Raw genomic sequence first — 25,007 nt, forward strand, 5'->3', positions numbered from 1 at the left:
GTCATCTTCAACCTCTCTCAGTGAGTGTCACCCACCTTATTAGGTGTACAGGTGTGCACAATGTGCCCTGAGCCCCCACCTACCACCCCCCACCCTCCTGACCACAGGCAAGGAGGTGTGGCCATGAGAAGCCCCCACTCCTAACTACCAGGTACCAGGCACCCAGACCCCAAAACGCCTGCCAAGCAGCCCAAGCCCACTTTCAGGGCCTGCTCTGAGCTCTTCAGCCTACCCAGGGGGACCAAGGTGGACCAAGGGGGACTGCGTGTGGGGGTGAGCTCATCCCCTGCCCCACCCTCAGGTGTGACCCCACCCCTCCTGCAGGCCAGTCAAGGCTAAGCCAGCCCAGCTGTGCCGTAACCAGACACTCTGGATGCCAGAGCCTTTCATTCCCGTGAACCCAGCAAGACCAGGCCATCCAAAGACCACCACTTCCTGTGACATTTCTTCCCTCTGTTGTATGAAAAATTCTGTTGAGAAATATTTAATAGGCCAGGCGTGGTGGCTCACGCCTGTAATCCCAGCACTTTGGGAGGCCGAGGCAGGTGGATCACGAGGTCAGGAGATCGAGACCATCCTGGCTAACACGGTGAAACCCCGTCTCTACAAAAAATACAAAAAATTAGCCGGGCGTGGTGGCGGGCGCCTGTAGTCCCAGCTACAAGGGAGGCTGAGGCAGGAGAATGGCATGAACCTGGGAGGCGGAGCTTGCAGTGAGCCGAGATCACGCCATTGCACTCCAGCCTGGGCGACAAGAGCAAAACTCTGTCTCAAAAAAAAAAAATTTAATAGAAGGAAAGAGAAATGCCATGCTAGAAAGTCACCGTGAAAAGAGGAAATGGAGTCAGAGCTTTGGTTTGAGCTTTTAACGAGAGCACAGAGTCTCTGGAATCACCTTCAAGAGGCACGAAAAGATGGTTCTGAGAGAAGTGAGTGTTACTGCCAGTAGCTACGCTGGACCCTTCGGTATTCACACGTGTCCATCCATGTCAGCACCACGTGGCTCTCCCTGGGGAGCTCTGAGGCCAGGTCAGCCAGAGCGGAGGCCGCTGCAGCTCAGTGGCAACTCTCTGGTCATCCTGTCTCCTACCGGCAAACTTTCAAGGATGGAAGCACTGGGACAGGGTTCCTCCTCGGGCGGAACTTCAGGAATGAAAGAATCTGTCCTAACGGGGTGAATGAAAGTTTATGTATACTACTTAAAAATATTTAAATAACATTAAAAGAGCAAAGAAACATAATTGCACCAAAAAAAAGTAACAAAAAGTAAAGAAAAGAAATAGTCAAGGTAGCCTATCCACATGGTGAGAAACCCCACAGCAAGAAGGAAACTGAACTGAGGAGAGTGAGCCGCCTTCCACTGCCCAGCACTCGCCTTTGCTTTACAGGAATGAGCTGTGCAAACCAGCATGTAGACATTTCTGCATTTACAGCATTAGCGCTCTCCCCCCCCCTTTTTTTTTTCTTTAACTCAAAAGGGATCACGTCATACACAGCTTGCTTCTTTCACTTTTTCATTTTATTTTTTGAGACAGGGGCCTGCTCTGTGGTCCAGGCTATAGTGCAGTGGTTCCATCACAGCTCACTGCAGCTTCTAACTGCTGGGCTCAAGCAATCCTCCCACCTCAGCCCCCAGAGCTGCTGAGATCACAGGCGCATATCACCACACCTGGCTAGTTTTTTAAATTTATTTTTTGTAGAGACGGGGTCTTGCTACGTGACCCAGGCTGGTCTCGAATTCCTGAGCTCAAGTGAGATCCTCCTGCCTCAGCCTCTTAAAGTGCTGGGATTACAGGCGTGAGCCATGCACCCCTACTTCTTTAGTGGGAATCTGTTCCACAGCTGTGGCAAACAGGTGTCCCTAGTTATTAAATTCAACTTTGTGGTATTTTCCCCATCAGGATGTTCACACTTCCATGTGGCTAAAGCTATTGATATTTTCTATTCTGGCTCCTGAGCTGAGATTTTCTTAAACTCTTTCTGGATGAAATCTTTATTTCAGGATCGTCAGGCTGGTGGCGTCCACGGCCTCAACTTTACCTCCGTGATGGAAGAGGGGGACCTGAGGCTCCCAGGTGGGCCGGCGCCGCCCTACAGGAAAGGAGGGGTCCCTTGGAGGGGCTGCTGCCCTGGTGGGGTTCACAGGCCCCTCACTGCAGGGGTCCCAGAGCAAGGGATGCCCCCTGGAATGGCCCCGTGGCCAGAAAGCGAGCCTGCCCAGCTTCCCCAGGAGGGGCCTGCAGTCCACACTCGCGTAGCCACTCCAGGTGGCGGCAGGGTCTCTCCTTGCTCCTTTCCATGGTCCCGCCACAGCCCACAGCCCTGAGGAAGCCTGGGGGTGGAGGGTGCCCCGTCCAGGGTCTCTGTGACTCACACTCAGGGTGGGCTGGGCGTCCACAGGCTGGGGGCGGGCTGGAGGACAGTGGCGGCCCCAGGTGGCCACACAGCATGGTGGTGGTGGTGGTGGTGCACGGCGGGCAGCCTTGGCCTGGCAGCTCGTGGGACCCCCGGGGGCACATGTGGCGGGTCCTGCCACAGACGCACCTGCCGCTCAGGACGCGGCCCAGGCTGCTGCCCACCTCCACTCCCGCCCTGTTCCTAACTGGGGCTGGATCCCATGTGATAGGCAGGATGGCGGGGTCTAAGCATCCTCCCAGAGGAGGCTCCTTCCCCGCCCCAAATTGTGCAACCCATTCCTCATCTGGGCTGGGACTCGATGGGGATGGGGGCTTCACAGCCAGACTGCAGACAGGAATGCCCTTTCAGAGCTAAGCAGATGCAGAAGTTTCCAGAGGAAAAACCACCCAGGCCCTGTTTCTTTGACCTTGGGGTCTGCTCGGGGCTGAGCCTACCTGCAGGGCTGGGGGCAGGGCCTTGAGCATCCAGTTCTGCAGGACCAGCTGGTGCACCTGTGCATTCTGCAGCAGCAGCAGCTCCATCATGTCTGCAGGGGAGACGCAGGGGGACCCTGAACAAAGTTTCCATTTCTCATATTTGTTAAAGTGATAGAGCGTGTTATAGGACCAGAGAACACGTGTTTCTGTACACTGTGCAGGTCCCCGGGGTAGGCTCTGAGTCTGTCTGTACACAGTGCAGCTCCCCCAGGTGTGCTCTGAGTTGTGGAACTTCTAGGTCAGAGGCTGTGGAACATGTGTCTGTACACGGTGCAGCTCCCCGGGGCATGCCCTGAGTCTGTCTGTACACGGTGCAGGTCCCCGGGGCATGCCCTGAGTCTGTCTGTACACGGTGCGGGTTCCCGGGGCATGCCCGAGTCTGTCTGTACACTGTGCAGGTCCCTGGGGCGTGCTCTGAGTCTCTACTAAAAATACAAAAATTAGCCAGGCATGGTGGCTCAAGCCTGTAATCCCAGCTCCTTGGGAGGCTGAGGCAGGAGAATCACTTGAACTCATGAGGCAGAAGTTGCGGTGAACCAAGATCGCGCCACTGTACTCCAGCCTGGGCAACCAGAGCGAAACTCCGTCTCAAGAAAAAAAAAAAAAAAAATTAAAACATCTAAGCCAGTTGTAGTGGTGCACGCCTGTAGTCCCAGCTACTCAGGAGGCTGAGGCAGGAGGATCGCTTGAGCCCAGGAGTTCGAGGCTGCAGTGAGCCATGATCATGCCCCTGCACTCTAGCCTGGGTAACGGAGTGAGATACTATCTCCCCAAAAAATAAATAATAAAACATCTGTTCATTTACAGACACCATGAAAAGAGTGAAAAGGCAACCACAAGAAGGATGGAACACTCAAAATGCACATATCAAAAAAGGACTCATTACAGAAATTATAAAGAATTCCTAGAAACCAATAAGGGAGGCAGACAACCTGAAAGAAAAATGGGCAAATTACTTAAATGGACGCTTCACAAAAAAGGATATTCAAGTAGCCAATAAGGCCAGGCACGGTGGCTCATGCCTGTGATGATCGCACTTTGGGAGACCGAGACGGGAGAAGTCCTTGAGACCAGTCTAGCAAGACCTCATCTCTACACAAAATTTTTTTTATTTATTTATTTTTTTTTTTGAGGCGGAGTCTTGCTGTGTCGCCCAGGCTGGAGTGCAGTGGTGCGATCTCGGCTCACTGCAAGCTCTGCCTCCCAGGTTCACAACATTCTCCTGCCTCAGCCTCCTGAGTAGCTGGGCCTATAGGCGCCCGCCACTACGCCCGGCTAATTTTTTGTATCTTTTGTAGAGATGGGGTTTCACCGTGTTAGCCAGGATGGTCTCGATCTCCTGACCTCATGATCCACCTGCCTCGGCCTCCCAAAGTGCTGGGGTTTTTTTGAGACAGAGTCTCACTCTGTCTCCCAGGCTGGAGTGCAGCGGTGCAACCTTGGCTCACTGCAAGCTCTGCCTCCCAGGTTCACGCCATTCTCCCACCTCAGCCTCCTGAGTAGCTGGGACTACAAGCGCCCACCACCACACCCAGCTAATTTTGTTTTTGTATTTTTAGTAGAGATGGGGTTTCACTGTGTTGGCCAGGATGGTCTGGAACTCCTGACCTCATGATCTGCCCGCCTCGGCCTCCCAAAGTGCTGGGATTACAGGCGTGAGCCACTGCACCCGGCCTACACAAAATTTTTTAAATTAGCTGACTGTGCCTGTAGTCCCAGCTACTTGGGAGGCTGAGGTGGGAGGAGTGCTTGAGCCCAGAAGTTGAGGCTGCAGCGAGGTATGATTACACCATTGCACTCCAGTCTGGGCAACAGAGTGAGACCCTGTCTCTTACAAAAAACCCTCAAAAAACAAAAACAAATGGCCAATAAATATATGAAAAAGCGAAATGCAAATTAAACCAGAATGAACTTCCATAACATGCTCACCACGCTGGCAAAAATGAAAAGTCTGAAAATACCAAGTGCTGGTGAAGTGCTCTGGCAACTGCAATTCTCATTCATGCATGTGGAGTGTAAATGGGCACAAACCTTTTGAGAGACTGTGTGGCTGTATTTCCTGACACAGCCATTTCAGTGCTAGGCATGTGTTCCATTAGAGGGCAAAAAGGCCTGGGCAGATGTAAGCCTGGAATCTTGAGCGGGGACGGAAGCAACCCAAGCATACATCAGTAGATAAATGGATGCAGAAACGTGGTCTATCCATACAATGGACTGTTACTCATCGGTGACCTGCTGCAATGTGGGTGATCCTTGAGGACATCATACTAAGCGAAATAAGCCAGTCACACAAAGACAAATACTGTATGGCTCCACTCACAGGACATATCGAACACAGTCAAATTTGTAGGAACAGATCACAGGACGGTGGTTGCCAGGCACTGACGGGAGGGGGTGATGTAGTTCAATGGGTGGAGTTTGAGATTTGCAAGATAAAAGTGTTCTGCGGCACAGCAGTGACTATAGTTAACACTACTGAACTTTGCACTTAACAAGTGGTCACAATGGTAAAGTTACACAGGTTTTTTTTTAAATCATAAATTATTATTATTATTATTTTTTTTTGAGACAGGGTCTCACTCTGTTGCCCAAGCTGGGACGCCTTGGTGTGAACACAGCTCACTGCAGCATGGACCTCCTGGGCTCAAGGGATCCTCCCATCTCATCCTCCCAAGTAGCTGGGACCACAGGCACATGCCACCATACCCAACTAATTTTGATATGTTTTGTAGAGATGAGGTCTCAATATGTTGCCCAGGCTGGTCTTGAACTCCCAGGCTCAAGTGATCCTCCCATATCATCTCCCAAAGTGCTGGGATTACAGATACGAGCCACTGTGCCGTGCCGTAAGTTAACTTTTAAGAAAAGTTAACTTGGCTGGGCGTGGTGGCTCACGCCTGTAATCCCAGCACTTTGGGAGGCCGAGGTGGGCGGATCATGAGGTCAGGAGATCGAGACCATCCTGGCTAACATGGTGAAACCCCATCTCTATTAAAAATACAAAAAAAAATTAGCCGGGCGTGGTGGCGGGCACCTGTAGTCCCAGCTACTTGGAAGGCTGAGGCAGGAGAATGGCGTGAACCTGGGGAGCGGAGCTTGCAGTGAGCTGAGATCGCGCCACTGCAATCCAGCCTGGGAGACAGCAAGACTCTGTCTCAAAAAAAAAAAAAAAAAAAGAAAGAAAAGAATCTTGAGTGCTGGGTGCTATAATCCCAGCTACTTGGGAGGCTGAGGTGGGAAGATCGCTTGAGGCCAGGAGTTTTGGACCTGCCTAGGTGATATAGCAACACTGTGACTCAAAAAAAAGACTCATGAGATGGGAATATAATCCTGGATTATCTGGGCAAGCCCAGTGCAATCACAGGGTCCTTAGAAAGTGGTGAGATAAAATGACTATCAATCTAGATTTCAATATGTAGCAAAACTTGCATTTAAAAATAAGGGTAGGGCCGGGCACAGTGGCTCACGCCTGTAATCCCAGCACTTTGGGAGGCTGAGGTGGGTGGATCATGAGGTCAAGAGATCGAGACCATCTGGCCAACATGGTGAAACCCCGTCTCAACTAAAAACACAAAAATTAGCTGGGCATGGTGGCACATGCCTGTAAGTCCCAGCTAATCGGGAGGCTGAGGTAGGAGAATCGCTTGAACCCAGGAGGCGGAGGTTGCAGTGAGCTGAGATCATGCCACTGCACTCCAGCCTGGCGACAGAGCGACACTCCCATCTCAAAAAAAAAAAAATCTTTTACGAATTCCTTTAGAACAGTTATTATGCAAACTCCCCCAGTATCTACTTTCCTACAAATGTTTTTTATTTCCCTTTATTTGTTTATTTATTTAGAGACAGGGTTTCACTCTCTTACCCAGGCTGCAGTATAGTGGCACAATCACAGCTCACTGCAGCCTCCACCTCCCAAGTAGCTGGGACTACAGGCATGCACCCAACACTTGGCGAATTTTTGTATTTTTTTGTAGAGATGGGGTTTCCCCATGTTGCCCAGGCTGGTCTGGAACTCCTGAGCTCAAGCAGTCCTCCCACCTTGGCCTCCCAAAATGCTGGGATTACAGGCGTGAGCCGCTGTGTCCGGCCTCCCCTTATTTTTATTTTTATTTTTTTGAGACAGAGTCTTGGTCTGTCACCCAGGCTGGAGTGCAGTGGCGTGATCTCAGCTCACTGCAGCCTCCGCCTCCCAGGCTCAAGCAATTCTCCTGCCTCAGCCTCCCAAGTAACTGGGATTACTGGCATCCACCACCACACCCGGCTGATTTTTGTATTTTTAGTAAACACGGGATTTCACCATGTTGGCCAGGCTGGTCTCGAACTCCTGACCTCAGGTGATCCAGCCTCTTTAGCCTCCCAAAGTGCTGGGATTACAGGTGTGAGCCACTGCGCCCAGCCAAGATTGTATCTTGCTGTGTTGCCCAGGCTGGTCTCAAGTTCCTAGGCTCAAGCTATCTTCCTGCTTCAGCTTCCCCAAGTGCTGGGATGACAGGCATGAGCCACTGTGCTGGCTGTTAACCACTGATTTTAAATGCTGCGTTTTCTCTCATATGGCATACAAGCATAGGCACACACTCACCCATTCACACACACCCCTACCTCAGTATGCTTTTTAGAACCTATGGCATACAACCATAGACACACACAAGCGCGCACGTGCACACACCCCACCTCAGTGTGCTTTTTAGAACCTATGGCATACAAGCATAGGCACACACAAGCACGCACGTGCACACACACCCCTACCTCAGTGTGCTTTTTAGAACCTGTGGCATACAAGCATGGGCACACACACCCACACACACACCCCTACCTCAGTGTGCTTTTTAGCACCTGACAGACTATCACTAAAGTTCATCTGGAAAAATCGACAGGTAATAAGGAAAGACAGGACTACCCTTTATGATGGCACAAGCTATGCTCTCTGCCACTCCAGGGGCTCCTCATATGGATCACAATAGGAATGGTATCCCCTGGATGTGGGTTACATGGCTGTCCTGGGCCAGGTCTGGCTTGGATTACAACATATGATAGAGCTACAGTAATTAACCAAGTCAGCACAGGGGTTGGGATAGGCAGGTCACTGGGACAGATTTGAGGACAGCTGTCAGGTGATTCAGCCATTCTACACACATCTGTCCCTAGACTACCAATTCCATTAGTCATTAGGGCAATGCAAATCAAAGCCACAATCAACCACTGCTGCATCCTGTTAAAATGGATAAAATGAGAAAGACTGACCATACCACGTGTTGCCAAGGTTGTAAATAACTAGAACTCACAAACATTACTAGTGAGAATATAAAATGCCGCAGACACTAGATAACAGTTTGGCAGTTTCTTTTTTTCTTTTTTGAGACAGAGTCTCACTCTGTCACCCAGGCTGGAGTACAAAGGCATGATCTCTGCTCACTGCAGCCTCCACCTCCCGGGTTCAAGTGATTCTCCTACCTCAGCCTCCCGAGCAGCTGGCACTACAGGCATGTGCCACCACGCCCGGCTGATTTTTGTGTTTTTAGTAGAGACGGGGTTTCTCCATGTTGGCCAGGCTGGTCTCGAACTCCCGACCTCGTGATCCGCCCACCCTGGCCTCCCAAAGTGTTGGGATTATGGGCGTGAGCCACCGTACCCGGCTGATTTAACTTTTAAGAAACTGCTGGCTGGGCGCGGTGGCACATGCCTGTAATCCCAGCTGCTCGGGAGGCTGAGGCAGGAGAATTGTTTGAACCCGGGAGGCAGAGGCTGTGGTGAGCCGAGATCGCGACACTGCACTCTAGCCTGGGTAAAAGAGTGAGACTCCATCTCAAAAAAAAAGAGTTAAATCTCATATGATTCAGACATTTCACTTCTAGGTATTTACCCAAGAGAAATGAAAGCATACGTCCACAGAAAGACTGAGGCAGGAATGTCCATGACAGCTTTGTTGGTCATAAGCAAAAACAAGAAACAACCCAAATGTTCATTACTACGGTTGGAACTTAATCCTCAATGTGGCAGTATTGAGAGGTGGGGCCTCTCATTGCTATGGTTGAAACTTAATCCTCCATGTGGCAGTATTGAGAGGTGGGGCCTGTAAGGGGTACTTGGATCATGAGGGCTCTGCCTTTATGAATGGATTAATGCATACATGGGATAATGGATTAATGATTTCATGGGTTAATGTGTTATCATGGGAGAATTGGTGGCTTTATAGGAAGAGGAAGAGTGACCTGAGCTAGCCATTAGCACACTCAGCCCCTTTGCCATGTGATGCCTACACCGCCTCCAGACTCTGCAGAGTCCCCAACGGCAAGAAGGCTCTCGCCAGATGTGCCCCCTGAACCTTGCACTCCCCAGTCTCTAGAACTGTAAGACATGAATTTATTTTCTCTATAAATTACCCAGATTTGACCAGGCACAGTGGCTCACGCCTGTAATCCTAGCACTTTGGGAGGCCGAGGTGGGTGGATCACCTGAGGTCAGGAGTTCGAGACCAGTCTGGCCAACATGGTGAAATCCCGTCTCTACTAAAAATGCAAAAATTAACCCAAGGCCAGGCCTGGTGGCTCACGCCTGTAATCCCAATACTTTAGGAGGCCGAGGCAGGCGGATCACCTGAGGTCAGGAATTTGATACCAACCTGGTCAACATGGTGAAACCCCGTCTCTACTAAAAACTACAAAAATAAGCTGGGCGTGGTGGCAGGCGCCTGTAATCCCAGCTACTTGGGAGGCTGAGGCAGGAGAATCACTTGAACCCGGTGGGCAGAGGTTGAAGTGAGCCGAGATTTCGCCACTTCACTCAAGTCTGGGCAAAAGAACAAGACTCTGTCTCAAAAAAAAAAAAAATTACTCCGTTTCAGATATTCTAAGCAACAGAAAATGGGCTAAGACATCCACCAACAGGTGAATGCATAACAAACTGATATATTCACACAATGCAACACTACTCAGCAATTAGAAGGAACCATGTATTGATAAACCCAACAACAGTGATGAATCTTAAAACAGTCATGCTGAGAGAAGCCATACAAAAAAAGAGTACATACTGTGTAGACCATTTCTACAAAAATCTAGAAAATGCAGGCCGGGCATGGTGGCTCACGCCTGTAATCCCAGCACTTTGGAAGGCTGAGGCGGGTGGATCATGAGGTCAGGAGTTCCAGACCAGCCTGGCCAAGATGGTGAAACCCCGTCTCTACTAAAAATACAAAAAATTAGCAGGGTGTGGTGGCAGGTGCCTGTAATCCCAGCTACTCCAGAGGCTGAGGCAGAGAATTGCTTAAACCTGGAGGGGCGGAGGTTGCAGTGAGCCGAGATCATGTCACTGCACTCCAGCCTGGGCGACAGGCAAGACTCTGTCTCAAAAATAAAATAAAATAAAATAAAAAATCTAGAAAATGCAAACTACTACATAGTGACAGAAAGCTGCTCAGCAGTTGCATGGGGGTGTAGGAGGAGGGATTAAAAAGAAACAGGAGGAAACTTTGGAGGTGATTGATATGCTCAGTCTTGATTGTAGTGATATAAGTATATGTTATATGTATATGTTAAAACTTGTCAAGCCGGGTGTGGTGGCTCACACCTGTAATCCCAGCACTTTGGGAGGCCAAGGCGGGTGGATTGCCTGAGGTCAGGAGTTCGAGACCAGCCTGGCCAACATAGTGAAACCCCGTCTCTACCAAAAATACAACAAAATAGCTGGGCATGGTGGTGGGCACCTGTAATCCCAGCTACTCGAGAGGCTGAGGCAGGAGAATTGCTTGAACCCAGGAGGTGGAGGTTGCAGTGAGCCAAGATTGTGCCATTGCACTCCAATCTGGGCAACAAGAGCAAGACTCTGTCTCAGAACAAAAAACAAAAACAAAATAAATAAATAAATAAAACTTGTCAAATTGGGCCGGGTGCAGTGGCGAACGCCTATAATCCCAGCGCTTTGAGAGGCTGAGGTGGGCGGATCACCTGAGGTTGGGAGTTCAAGACCAGCCTGGCCAAAATGGCGAAAGCCCATCTCTACTGAATATACAAAAATTAGCAAAGCATGGTGGTGCAGGCCTGCAGTTCCAGCCACTTGGGAGGCTGAGGCAGGAGAAATCGCTTGAACCCAGGAGGCAGTGGTTGCAGTGAGTGGAGATCATGCCATTGTACTCCAGCCTGGGCAACAAAGCAAGACACTCTCTAAATAAATAAATAAATAAATAAAATCAAGTATTTAAAAGTTGTTATTATTATTATTATTATTATTTTTTAGACAGAGTCTCACTCTGTCGCCCAGGATGGAGTAAAGTGGTGCATTCTCAGCTCACACTACAACCTCTGCCTCCCAGGTTCAAGCAATTTCTCCTGCCTCAGCCTCCCAAGTAGCTGGGATTACAGGCATCCATCACCATGGTCAGCTGGTTTTTGTATTTTTAGTAGAGATGGGGTTTCACCTTGTGGGCCAGGCTGGTCTCGAACTCCTGACCTCAGGTAATCCACCCGCCTCGGCCTCCCAGTGTTGGGATTACAAGCATGAGCCACCAAGCCGGGCCCTAAAAGTTATTTTAAAAGAAGCATCTTAATAATGGTTTTTGAATGGATGATGACTGGATGAGTTGGAACTGGAGCCCAATTATTTTACCTCCTAGTTCAGTTATCTTTCTTATACCTCTTGTTTCCTTCTCTATATCATTTATATAAGGATTTCTTAAAGTTAAAATTATTTTCATGTTGAACAGCCAAAAGCTGGCCCTAAGTGACTGTCCTGCTTCCAGGAACATTTTCCCTTTCAGTAGATAATTTCCTCAACCCACAACAATATGAATATGGAACACTTACCTTCCTTAATACTTCCTGACCGTTGAGTAGGGAAGGCCTGGGGAGGAGGAATCTGTGCTATGAGTGGCTGCTGAGGGAGCTGCTGAATGATGGTGGCAGGAGGCTGGGGGACCTAGGAACAGCCAGGTGATTAGCTATCTGCATATGTCCTTGAAGAAAGTGTCTCCAGGATGGGTCTACCACCCATCCATCCACCCACCCATCCAACCAGCCAACCAACCATTCATCCACCCACCCATCCATCCAACCAACCAACCATCCACCCACCCATCCATCCAACCAGCCAACCACCCATCCATCCACCCACCCATCCAACCAACCAACCATCCACCCACCCATTCATCCAACCAACCATCCACCCACCCATCCATCCATCCACCCACCCATCCATCCAACCAGCCAACCACCCATCCATCCACCCACCCATCCAACCAACCAACCAACCATCCACCCATTCATCCAACCAACCATCCACCCACCCATCCATCTACCCATCCATCCACCCACCCATCCACCCACCCATCCATCCAACCAGCCAACCACCCAACCACCCATCCATCCACCCACCCATCCAACCAACCAAACATCCACCCATTCATCCAACCAACCATCCACCCACCCATCCATCCACCCACCCATCCACCCACCCATCCATCCAACCAGCCAACCACCCAACCACCCATCCATCCACCCACCCATCCAACCAACCAAACATCCACCCACTCATCCAACCAACCATCCACCCACCCATCCATCCACCCATCCATCCACCCACCCATCCATCCAACCAGCCAACCAACCATTCATCTACCCACCTGTCCGTCCATCCAACCAACCAACCACCCACCCACCCATCCATCCACCCATGCATCCATCCACCCATCCAACCAACCAACCAACCAACCAACCACCCATCCATCCACCCACCCATCCATCCAACCAGCCAACTAACCATTCAACCACCCACCCGTCCATCCAACCAACCAACCACCCACCCACCCATCCATCCACCCATGCATCCATCCACCCATCCAACCAACCAACCAACCAACCAACCACCCACCCACCCACCCACCCATTCATCCACCCACCCATCCATCCAACCAGCCAACCATCTACCTACACATCCATTCATCCATCCAAGGAGAACTTTAAATGATTAACCCCAGACATTGAATAGATGGTTGAATGGAAAGGTATTTCAGTCTAGATATCACTTAGGATGCAGTATTTTTAATGTTTCCCACATTTCCTGTCTTTAGCAGGGTGGGCTGAGGCCTGGTTCCACGAATTCTGCTTTAATAGGAGCAACCAACACTTGGTATGGTGTTTTGTTTTGTTTTTTTTTTTTTGAGACAAAGTCTTGCTCTTGTCGCCCAGGCTGGAGTGCAATAGTACTACCTCAGCTCACTGCAACCTCCGCCTCCCAGGTTCTAGCGATTCTCATGCCTCAGCCTCCCGAGTAGCTGGGATTACAGGCGTCTGCCACCACACCCCGCTAATTTTTGTGTTTTTAGTACAGACGGGGTTTCACCATGTTGGCCAGGCTGCTCTCTAACTCCTGATCTCAGGAGAGCCACCCATCCAACCAACCAACAGTGTCCAGGCAGGGGAAATGCAGCAGCGGTTGGCCACCTTGGCCTCCCAAAGTGCTGGGATTACAGGCATGAGCCACCGTGCCTGGCCTGGTCAGTCTTTTTAATTGTAGCTACTTTAATAGGGATGCAGTGGTGGCTCACTGTGGCTTTAATTTGCATTTTCCTAATGATGGATGGTGTTGAGCATCTGGGGCAGACCCGTGTGTAGGATGGCTGCATCCCAACAGGCGTTCTCAATTCTGTCCAGTGACCTCTCTATCCCAGCCCCAATAACAACCGTACTCCATCATATACTGTAGTACATATATAGAACACGTCATGAAAATAAGCTTTGGTTTCTCCTCTGAGTAAAAATAAATTATAGCCAAATATTAGAGCATGAAAGGCCTTCTGTTTTATCCTCTTTTAGCTGTGTGAGGCTGCCTGGCCTTGTCCCTTCTTCCTCAGTTCACAGAAAGGACGGCAGAGACCAGGAGTTGGCAAACTTTTGCCAAGAGCTAGATCGTAAACGGCTTCCAAAGCAGGACACACCATTAGCTCTTGAGTTGGCCATTGCAGCATGAAAGCAGCTACGGACAATGTGGAAACAAATGGGCCTGGTCCAATAAAACTTTATTTATGAACACTAAAATTGGCATTTCATATAATTTTCATATGTTGCAAAATATGATAATTGTATTGGCTTTTCCCCAAACATTTAAAAATGTAAAACCATTCTTGGCTTGCAGGTTGCGTGAGAAGAGGAGGCAGGCCAGCTCCGGTCTGAAGCTGTGGTTTGCCCACCACTGGCACAGACCCATGAGGCTTTCTTAGAGCTGCCATGCCCATCCTGGCTGATGGGACCTCCTACCTCAGGGGCTCTGAGTCCAGCTGCCAGGAAGCTCATCTTAGTGACCCACAGCCCCTGCTCACCTGCCTGGTGTCACTGGGGCTGAGAGCGAAACCTGCAGGCATAACTGGCCCTGATGGATACACAGTAAGTGTAGATGTGTTTGGGATGAGGAAGATGGGGGGTCCACAGCAACGACCCCCCGTACTCCCTTCTGTCCTGGGAGGAGGTTCGTGGTGCTGGAAGACAGGAAGGCACAGGCTGGGAATATCCAGAACCTGGTGAGGGCCACACATCTGCAGAGGAGGATCTGGGGCAGGTCCTTCGGAGGCTCCCCTTCCCTCTGTACCCTCCGCCATGTGCTGCTGCCAAGGTCCCCTCCCAAAGGGCAAAAGCCTTCCAGGTCATAGACTCTGCTGCCCTGTCTAGAAATTCCCACCTCAGCCTCTTCTCTTCCACCCTCCCTGCACCCCAGTCACACGAATCCCACCAAAGCCTTGACCTCCGGGCCCCCAGCTTCCATCCCACCTCTGGGTGCCTGGTTTCCCTCTGATCCATTTTTTGCTTCAGAAAGTCAGAGTTGTTTTCTGCTGCTTGCCACCCAGAAGGCTGAACAGCTGTAGGAAGCTCTCAGAAGTGGAGCACTATTTACCTTTAACGTTCTGCCCTTGACATTGGGGCCTTAGGCATCTCCTGGGCATGATAAAGTTTTTTTTGTTGTTGTTGTTGTTTTTTTTTTTTGAGATGGAGTCTTGTAATCTCTTTCTGGGCTCAAGCGATTCTCCTGCCTCAGCCTCCTGAGTAGCTGGGACTACAGGCATGCACCACCATACCCAGCCAATTTTTGCATTTTTAGTAGAGACAGGATTTCGCCAAGTTGCCCAGGCTGGTCTCAAACTCCCGACCTCAGGTGATCCACCCGCCTCGGCCTCCCAAAGTGCTGGGATTAGAGATGTGAGCCACCATACCCGGCTAGTGATAAAGTTTTGAGGAGTTGACATACTTCCCCAAATTCAGGGCCGCCTGCTGAGCTCTCCTGATACTTCCACCCCTAATGCAACATTTAAGGCCAGAGCTGGGGTTTGGGAGACAGAGCTGGGCCCCAGCCTTCCTCTGTGATGAGGGGTAAGCAGTCCGGGGAGGCCCGGACAGTGCCCAGGCAGGCGGTTGGCCCCCTTCAAAGGTGGGCCTTGGGAGGATGGGGGTGACGAGGCAACCTCGCTGCAGGTACAGCGCCTCCCGCCTTCTGTAAAATCTTAATTCTGTACCCGCCTCCCACTCTCAAATGTGCTCCTCGCCTTCGCCCTCTTACCGTAGGCAGGATGATCCTTGGCGGGTCTGGGGCCAGCGGGGATGGGGAGGCAGCGGGTAGGATGCCTGTGGGGGGCAGCTCTGGGGGCAGGACTGACCCGAGGGCTCCTCTGCTTGGCCCGCTCCAGGCCTGGGCCCGAGAGAGCTCGTCCAGGAGGTGTTGTTCCTGCAAGGCCGATGCAGAGCTGCTGCACACGGGGAGGGGGAGCCCCAGCGCCACAGAGGCACCCCCAGCCTGAGGCTCAGGCCAGCCTGGGCAGGTACGGGAGCCTCTCCAGGCAGGATGGCCATGGCTGGAAGACCCTTCCAGGGGTATATGCATGAGGGTGGCCTCCTGAAATTGACCCAGGTGTGTCAGCTAGTTTCCAGTTGTTTTCTTTTCCCAGCCAACAGGGTCTATTCTCTCTTTCAAGCCAGTTCCAGGCCTACTTTTTTCTAGGTCTCCCCTTAGAAAAGCGGCCCCACCTCCCCTACATCTCTGCCACTCAGATGCATCTTTGGTGAGTGCCGTGGGAGCAAACCTCCAGACATCCCAGAATTCCAGGTCCTCCTGGAATTGGGCCCCTACTCAACATTTCCAGCCCTGATGAAAACCTGCACCCAGGCAGGTCTCTAAGCTAACAGTGTCCTTGCTGGGGCCTGGCCCTGAGAGTCTGGAAAGGTCTTCCCCAATACTCCCCGACCCGGTGCCTTAAGGCCGAGCAGCTATCTCTGCTACAGTGAGTTGAGCCAGGTTCGCTCGGAGGGTGCAGGGCCTACCCGGAGTCTCTGCAGAAGGTCCCTCCTTCTCTTCAGAGCAGTCTGCAGGGCATCGTCTGGCCAGTCCTCATTTCCTGGAGGGAAGCACCTGCTTGCTCACCAAGGAACGCGTAGAGGCTGTCGCTGCAAGCACTCGGACCGGATGGCACTGCACCCATGTCGAAAGGCCCTGCCTCACCCACTCTCCCAGGATGAGGGAGGCCTGGGAGGCTCCTGGTCTTAGGTTATCCCAGAGAAAGAGGGACCAGTGTTGGGTAAGGAGGGCAAGGGGCAGCATCAGGGGAGGGGTAATCCAGGGAACTCAGTGCTGGAGTCTGGCTGATGGTCATCTCATTCCTGGAAGGGAGCCTGAAATCACGCAACCAGCTTCCTCCTGAGTGCATTTCATACAGAGTGCCCTGGGCTCCAGGAGGCCAAGGCCTCTACGGGGCTGGCTGCAGCCTGACCTTGGCCACCTGGAGCCACCCTCTGGCCCCAAGTGGTCTAGAGTCTGGTCTGATCCCCAAGTATCTGCCCATCCCTCAAGTCTGCCCCCCAGTCCAGGCGTGGTGGCTCATGCCTGTAATCTCAACAGTGGGAGGTTGCGCTGGGAGGATTGCTTGATCCCAGGAGGTCGAGGGTGCAGTGAATTGTGATCAGGCCACTGCACTCCAGCCTGGGCGACAGAGTGAGACCAACCCTGTCTCAGGAATAAAAAAAAAAAAATCTGACCAGGCGCAGTGAGTCACACCTGTAATCTCAGCACTTTAGGAGGCCGAGCTGAGTGGATTACTTCAGGCCGGGAGTTCGAGACAAGCCTGGCCAACATGGCAAAACCCCATCTCTACTAAAAATACAAAAGTTGGCCAGGCATGGTGGAGTGCACCTGTAATCTCAGCTACTCGGGAGGCTGAGGCACGAGGAGAATTGTTCGAACCTCAGAGGCGGAGGTTGCAGTGATCTGAGATTGCACCACTGCACTCCAGCCTGGGCAATAGAGCGAGACTCCTTCTCAGAAAAAAAAAGAAAAAGTCTACATTCCTTGGGGGAGGGTCTACACTCAAGAGAAGGCTCCAGAAGGTGGGCGGCAGGGTTCTGGCCTCGTTTCCCTTAGGCACAGGGGTCCTGCCCCTCACCCAGCATCACACTGGAGAGGGGCCATTGGGAACCCTAGCCAGTCCTTGGGGGGGTCCCCAAACCCTCTGCCCCAGGCACTGGTAACCATTCTGTTGCCTCACACTGGCTCTGCAGTCAGGGGACCTGGTTTGGGATTTTCTCTTTGTATTTGAGACTGGGCTCTGCCCTTGGCAGGTGAGCTCCCACAGCTCACAGCTTGCCCCACGTTCCAAAGAACAAGAAATGCTCCTCCGGCATCCTCAGCTCCTCCCCGGACGTCCCCGGGTAACAGTGAGGACAGCAGCTCCTCCCTAACCAATGGGCAAGCTCAGGCTCTGGAACCAGAGCAACTGGGTCTGATCTGGGTGTGACCACTGCCAGGGTGAGCAACCTCTCTCTGCCTCCATTTTCTCATCTGCAAAATGGGAACAATGAAGGTGCCCCTTTTTGGGGTTTGCAGACTAAAGGTGATAAGGAATGGGGGTGTCTTCAACTCTGAATGTAAAGGAAAAACGTTGAGGACAATCTCGCTGGTACCAGGAATGGGGGTGATTCCCAGAGTTGCTGTCCCCACCTCCCCCTGGAGCGGCTACACTTGCGTCTGTCTGTGCTGGTTCCAAGCAGCCCAGGGGCTCTCACCTGGCTCGAGGTGGAGGCCCTCAGGTCCCCTTTCCATGTTCTGCCGTTCTTGCTCCAGCTTCTGTGAGGAAGAGAGACCGTGACACAGATGCTGGCTCCAGGCAAAGGCCCTGTGTGCTCCAGGAATGACTAAGAGGCTTTCTGAGTGAAAAGAACGGTACGTCAGGAGTAACCCAGCCCCTCCAGGGCCAACAGGTGGGGATCTCCATGAGCTGCCTCTGTAAGCCTGACCTCTAGCTAATTTATGTGTTCCATCCACAAGCCTAGGGGCGGATGCTCTGAGTGGTCCCTTCAGGCAGATTTCTGAAGAGCAACCCTGGGAGACACTTCACTGGTGAGGCCTCCAGGCTTCCCAGCCAGTGCATGCCTGGAGCACCCCCGACCTGGACCCTGAGCTGAGCAGCTACCTGCTGGGTGTGTCCAGGGGTGAGTCCCTCTCATGGCGGCCTGTGGGCCAGGACGCAGGGCTGGCGAAAGGTGGACAGCAGGTCCCTCAGGCAGCCAGAGAGGGAACAATGCAGGCAGCGGGCGCAGAGGAGCCCCCAGGCACCGAGGCTCCCCGGACACTGTGCTCAGTGGCCTGTGAGGACAGGCAGGTCGGTCATGGGCCACCCAGACCCTCAGAGAATGTTAAGACTGAGTCTGAGGATGGGTCCACTGGGCTGCCAGCCCCAGGCCCGGCCCTTGGGGCCCTGCATTCTGCACCTGCAGGGCTGTCTCGAAGAGTCCCTTCAACGCCACAGCCTGGGAGTTGTTAAAAACAGGAGCATCCCGGGCTCTGCCTCACCTGCCCCAAGAGCTTCAGCGTCAGTCGGGTCACTTGCTCTGCTGCTGATGTGTCCAGCATGGTGGGAGCTGCAGGAGACGACTGCAGGCGCAGGGGAGGCCGCAGCCCACCTCCCTCCCTGTTTCTGTTAACTCACAGGAAAGACCTGCTCAGCAGGAGCCCAAGCACCAGTGTCGCCTGCAGGGCTGGCCTTACCTCCTGGAGACCAGCCTGAGGGAAGAGAAGGGCCCTGTGGGAAGATATCCACACCCTCCCTGGACTGCAGTGCCCCAGAAGCCAGCGCTGGGCGCCACGTGACAGTTGCCAGGCTGCCGGACACAGGGAGGCCCCAGGTTGCCAGGTTTCCACTGTGCGTCCTCAGGCTACCTGTAAACATCCCCAGGTGTGGCCGGCTGGGCTTCACGGGAAGGCAAAAAAGTGGGCAGCAGCTGATTCAGAGGGGCAGAGCCCTCAGACCTGGGGGAGGGGGACAGTCGTGACCCCCTATGCACCACCAGCCTCAGGACCCAGTCCAGAAGCCTGTGTGTCAGGGGAGGACGCCCCACCCATGTACTGCCTCCAGGGTGTTAACGACACCTCCCCTCCTAGGGACCCTCAGAGCAAGCAGGGAAGACAGGGTGGGGAGACACTGGGAGGACAGGGTGAGGAGACTACCTACCAAGGAGTTCAGGAAATTGCAGGCAGCAGAAGGGGCAGGACAGAGGACGGGTTGTGACCTGCAGAGGGGCTAGGCTTCAGCAGGACCAGAGGGGGTGCCCAGGGGATGTGTCCCACCTTGGGGCTGGGGGCACCGGGCAGGGAGTCAAGTTACGCAGGAAGCTTCACAGAGGGCGACGCAAAACAGGAGCGTGGTCTGCACTTGGTTGGGCATTAAACTACACGTTGATGAGTTAGTCAATCCCACTAGCAGGCAGACTGACATCTAGGGGATGTCAGCAGCAGGGGCCCAGACCTGTGGACCCAACGGGTGGAGGTCAGCACCCTCCTCGGTGCAGCTAACCCAGGGACTTGCTTCAGTGGCCAAAATTGCTCTCTTGCCTTCAGTTCTGTAAATGGCCCATGTCCATCAGTATCTATGGTTGTGTGCCTGTCCCATCTTCCAACCCACATCCATGTGGGGACCCTGGAGCTGGACCAGTGAGTGATAGGGTAAAGGCTGGCCAGCCCATAGGAAGTCAGGCTCACAGAGGCAGCTCATGGAGATCCTCAGAGGGGCGCACCTCACACCTGCTGGCCCTGGAGGGGCTGGGTTACTCCTGATGTAGAGTTCAACTCACCTTACCCTGGAGGCCATCCAACCAGAAATGAAGTCAGCATGAAACCAGGCCTTACCCTCCCTCCAGATCTGTGGAGGTTGTGGGCTGGGGTCACATGCCCTGCCTGGTGCCACACATTCCCAGATGGCAGTCAGGGGTTCTCGCTGGTGCTGCTGGACATGAGCAGACTCTGGCCCTATGTTTAAGATCCCAGTGCCATTGGGCGTTGGCTCATGACTGTAATCTCAGTGCTTTGGGAGGCCAAGGCAGAAAGATCACTTGAGCCCACGAGTTGGAGACCAGCCTGCACAACACAGTAAGACCCCATCTCTATAAAAAATAATAAAAAAGGGCCAGGCGTGGTGGCTCATGCCTGTAATCCCAGCACTTAGGGAGGCTGAGGCAGGCAGATCACAACGTCAGGAGTTCGAGACAACCTGGCCAACATGGTGAAACCCCGTCTCTACTAAAAATACAAAAAATTAACCAGGCGTCGTGGTAGGCGCCTGTAATCCCAGCTACTTGGGAGGCTGAGGCAGGAGAATCGCTTGAAATCAGAAGGCAGAGGTTGCAGTGACCCAAGATTGCACCACAGCACTCCAGCCTGGGCAACAAGAGCAAAACCTCCGTCTAGAGAAAATAAATAAGATAATAAAAGAACCTGGCTCTTGTCCACAGTCATTAACAGTGACAGTCTTGGGAGACATTTAAACAGCTCTGAGTGTGCACAGAAGAAAAACCAGGTTAATTTAGTTAAACAACTGTATAGAGCACCCTTGATATAAGTGACCTCATCTGAGAAAAGGACTCCATCTTATATGTTTTTTTTTGAGATGGAGTTTCGCTCATTGCCCAGGCTGGAGTGCAGTGGCGGTGCCATCTCAGCTCACTGCAACCTCTGCCTCCCGGGTTCAAGTGATTCTCCTGCCTCAGCCTCCCGAGTAGCTGGGACTACAGGCGCACGCCACCATGCCCAGTTAATCTTTGTATTTTTGGTAGAGATGGGGTTTCACCATGTTGGCCAGGCTGGTCTCAAACTCCTGACCTCCAGTGATCTGCCGTCTCGGCCTCCCAAAGTGCTGGGATTACAGGTGTGAGCCATAGCACCTGGCTCCTGATGCCTTTTAAATTATAAGATAGGGCCAGGCAGGCGGGGGTTGCAGTGAGCCAAGATGGCACCACCACTGCACTCCATCCTGGGCAACAAGAGTGAAACTCCACCTCAAAAAAAAAAAGGGTATCAGGCCAACAGGGACCAGATGTTTCCTCATCAGTAGATACTGCATCCACCCAGATAAAGACATAAACAAGACACTCTTACCATCAGTCCTTACCAGAGTACTCTATGGCCATAAAAGAGCAGAACACCACCAGGTCAAAGCGGCCGTTTTACACAGTCTTGCTGTCACTTGTGAGAAGCCCTCCGCATCTGCTGCTGCAGGCTCTGCCCACATCAGAGATGCTTCCTTGCCAGATAGATTCTCCTTTTAGTTGAACTGGTTAACTTTTTTTCCTCTCCTCTTTCTCTTGATGTGAAATGTTACTTTGTTTGATATGGAATGTTTATAACATTTATATATTGATCAAGTATACTATTATGTATGGTTTGTAATACTGACTGACTTAAGGAGAGACTTGAGCCTGCGTGCCCACAGCTGTGACTGCCAAGTGAATGGGAAGCACTAAGAATTGCCTCCTTGGAATCTCTAGTAGTATACATAACACGCTCCAGAGGGCATGGATTTGTCAGACTTTTTTTTTTAATAGGCTTTTTAAGAACAGTTTTAGATTTAGAGTAATTGAGAAGATAGTACATGGAGATCCCACATACCACACGTGTGGCTTCCCCTCTTATTAACATCTTACCTTAGTGTGCTACATTTGTTTTATATATATATATTTTTGAGACAGAGTCTCGCTGCGACACCCAGGCTAGAGTGCAATGGTGCAATCTTGGCTCACTGCAACCTCTGCTTCCCAGTTTCAAGTGATTCTTCTGCCTCAGCCTCTCGAGTAGCTGGGACTACAGGTACGTGCCACCATGCCCAGCTAATTTTTGGGCGAGAGCCAGTGCACCTGGCCCATTTGTTATGATTAATGAACCAATATTGAGACACAAGTAACTGAAGTCCACACTTTGACAGTTTCCTTAGGTTTGCCTCATGTCCCTAATGTGGTATCCATCAGAACACCCCATTACATTGTTATGTGTCTTTAGGCTCCTTCTCAGACTTTCATCGTTTTTGATGACTTTGACAGTTTCGAAGAGTACTGGGCAGATATTTTGAAGAATGTCCCTCAATAAAAATGTGTCTGTTTTCTCCTGGTTAGACTGGGACTGCAGGTTACAGAAAGGAAGCATCTAGGGGTGAAGTGCCACTGTCACCCCATCACATCAGGGACACACACTGTCACCTTGACTGTAACTGTGAGGCTGACCTGGGTCACTTGGCTGAGGTGGAGTCTGCCACTTTTTTCCACAATAAAGTGGCTCTTTCCCTCATTTTCTTTATTGCACTCTTTGGGAGGAAGTGGCTATGTGTGGTCTACACTTGAGAGGGGAGTTACGTTTCCCTCCTTGAGGGTGAGTATCTACACAATTTATTTGGGCAGCTTTTTTTTTTTTGAGTCAGGGTCTCAGTCTGTCACCCAGGTTGGAGCGCAGTGGTTGCCTGGCCTTGACAGCTTTTTAATAGTTTAAAGTGAATTGAGGCTGGGCGAGGTTGCTCACGCCTGTAACTCCAGCACTTTGAGAGGCCGAGGCGGGTGGATCACTTGAGCCCAGGAGTTCAAGACCAGCCTGGGCAACAGTGAGACCCTGTGTCTACTAAAAATACAAAAATTAGCCGGGCATGGTGGTGTGTGCCTGTAATTCCAGCTACTCAGGAGGCTGAATGGAGAATCACCTGAGCCCAGGGAAGTTGAGGCTGCAATGAGCAGTGGTTTCACCACTGCACTCTAGCCTGTGTGACAGACTGACACCCTGTCTATAAAAAAAAAAGAAAAAAGAACTGAAATAAGACCCAAGTCCAACATTAGCAGAACCTCTCTAGAATGTCCACAGAAACGACTCTGGGGTTCTGAGGAACACAGTCTAGGCAAACCTGGGCACATCCCCTCAGTGCCACAGTTGTAAATGTATTGTAACACGTAACAGTTGTGAGATTCAGGCACAGTCTGGGTCTCTGTTCCTGGAAAGTGTGATCCTGTGGGCGCAGCCCCTGCTTGCTTGGCTGTGTTGCCTGCCTGGCGCCTGCTCTAATGAGCCCACTGCCCAGTTTGCTCAAACCACCCAATTCCGAGTCTGGGAACCAGAAGACCGCTGGACACCCCGCTCACCACACGGAAGACTGTGGCCTGAGTGAGGAGAAGGAAGTTTCTGGCGGTCGAGCTTCCACGGCTTCCTGAGGGAGGTTGCAGTGAGCCGAGATCGCGCCATTGCGCTATAGCCTGGGCGTCGCAGCGAGACTGTCTCAAAAAAAGAAAAAAAAATCCTGAGCGAGATTCCAGGGCTTCCTGAGGGCGCGTTTAAGTTGTAGTTGCTGAGGAGGCAGCAAGGTGAGCTTGCGTCAGCGAGGAGCCAACTCCAGCACGCTCGGGAAGGGCATCGTTACTGCCGCAAACAAGCACACGGCCCTCCACGACGAACCGTTTGCAAGTGAAGGCGCACGAACAGGCCCGGAGGGACTACGAAGAAACCCAGAAACCAGACTTGGACACATGAAATAAAGGGGTTAGCTGAAGGAATACTCCACAGGAAAGGACGGCCTGCGCGAGGTCACCCGCCCCGTCTTGGTTTTCTGGCACTTCGCTCCAGTTAGTTTCCCAAGTCCCGCCTACGCGCGCGCCCGCTGAGAAAACGCCCACCCCGGCGGTCCCGCCGCAGGTCACAGGCAGTGCGGACCCCGGGACTGTGTCCCGGCTTCGGTGTCCAGGGAGCTCCAAGACACCCAAACCTTCCGTGGTTTCCACCTCTGCAAGCTCACGTTCCGCTGAGCTCAAGCTGAGGGACGACGACCTCATGCGACGTCAGTTTCCCCCGGGACCGCGAACCCACGGCCCCATTTCTCTTCTGTCTACTAAAAACCTTTTCTTTTCTTTTAAACCTAAGACATCAGTGAGACACACGAGCAGACACGGGCTCGGTCGGGAAAGGCGGGAGCTCCAAGCGGCGGGGCCTACAGGTCCAGGCGGTTCGCGGGCTTTCTGACCGCATTCGGCCGAGTTCTTCTCTGAAGACCCGGGACCCCCGGCCGAGGGGGCGCATTCGGCGGGCTGGTGGTGTAGGATTTTGTTTCGGGTTCCCAGAGTCCCGGCAAGGGTGAGGGAGCCATTGCGGATCCCCTCAGATTCACCTCAGCAACCTCATCCGTAGTAGGCCTCAACTTCCCGCGGCGGCCCACAACCGACGACTAATGCCTGAGCGGGAAAAAACGGCCTGGCCCTGTCCGGGTGGTTGCTGAGCGCCGTCCGGCGCCGCCCGCGCGTGCAAGGAGCCCGGCCCGCGGTCCTAGTGGACACAAAGCCCAGGTGCCGCCCGCGCGGGACCAGCAGCGCGAACATTTTGCCGCTCGGGCAGCCTGGTAGGGGCTTTTAAAATTGGCCAATCACAGCGGGCGCCAGGCCTCCGCTATCCGCTTACTGGTCCTGCCGTAGGAGGCGGGTACGTGAGCGCACCAATCTGTGGCCGGCGAGCGTGTAGGGCGGGGCTCCGCCCAGGCTGCACCGCCCTGAGCGCGCGTGCGCGAGACCGGGAACGCGGCCCCCTGATTGGCAGCGCGTGTCGGGGGCGGGGCCGCGGCTGCGTGACAGTTGTCGCGGGGGAGGGCGAACCCCAGCGCGGGGGAGGGAGTGTAAATAGAGCGAAGGCTGCTCTGTGTCAGCCCCGTCACCGCCGGGCGGCCCGCGCGGAGTCTGAGGGAGATGGAAGTTGAGCAAGAGCAGCGGCGCAGAAAGGTGGAGGCCGGGAGGACGAAGGTAAACATCAGGGGCTTCTTCTCTAGCTGCTCTGGCGTGAAGTCGTAAGGGCGGCTCCGGTGCCCGC

The 25,007-nt window shown here is 52.6% G+C and overlaps 2 protein-coding genes across 15 annotated transcripts in view; one reads left to right on the forward strand and one right to left on the reverse strand.

The window, feature by feature from the left end:
• Window positions 1–810: 810 nt before the first annotated feature.
• C22H21orf58 (chromosome 22 C21orf58 homolog) lies at window positions 811–23,402 on the reverse strand. Its single transcript, XM_024239390.3, is given in 10 exon segments — window positions 811–2,091; window positions 2,375–2,529; window positions 2,853–2,944; window positions 11,690–11,801; window positions 15,429–15,593; window positions 16,187–16,260; window positions 17,921–17,981; window positions 18,708–18,836; window positions 18,838–18,917; window positions 23,303–23,402. Coding segments are annotated over 9 exon segments (966 nt in total). The 3' UTR covers window positions 811–2,091; window positions 2,375–2,376.
• Window positions 21,636–25,007, forward strand: part of PCNT (pericentrin) — a 122,299-nt gene continuing 118,927 nt past the window's right edge. For 12 of the 14 annotated variants that reach the window (XR_010138901.1, XR_010138902.1, XM_024239384.3 and 9 more), the window contains exon 1: window positions 24,665–24,940. Coding sequence is in view for 12 of the 14 variants with exons in the window: in XM_024239384.3 (XP_024095152.3) it covers window positions 24,887–24,940 (54 nt within the window). In the remaining 2 variants the exon portion in view is untranslated. Of the gene's footprint in view, window positions 24,941–25,007 lie in introns of all 14 variants that reach the window. The other 2 variants (XM_063720941.1, XM_054542709.2) reach the window with 2 other exon arrangements.

This window comes from Pongo abelii, chromosome 22, assembly GCF_028885655.2.
Source record: "Pongo abelii isolate AG06213 chromosome 22, NHGRI_mPonAbe1-v2.0_pri, whole genome shotgun sequence".
In the NCBI taxonomy this organism is placed as follows: Eukaryota; Metazoa; Chordata; class Mammalia; order Primates; family Hominidae; genus Pongo; species Pongo abelii.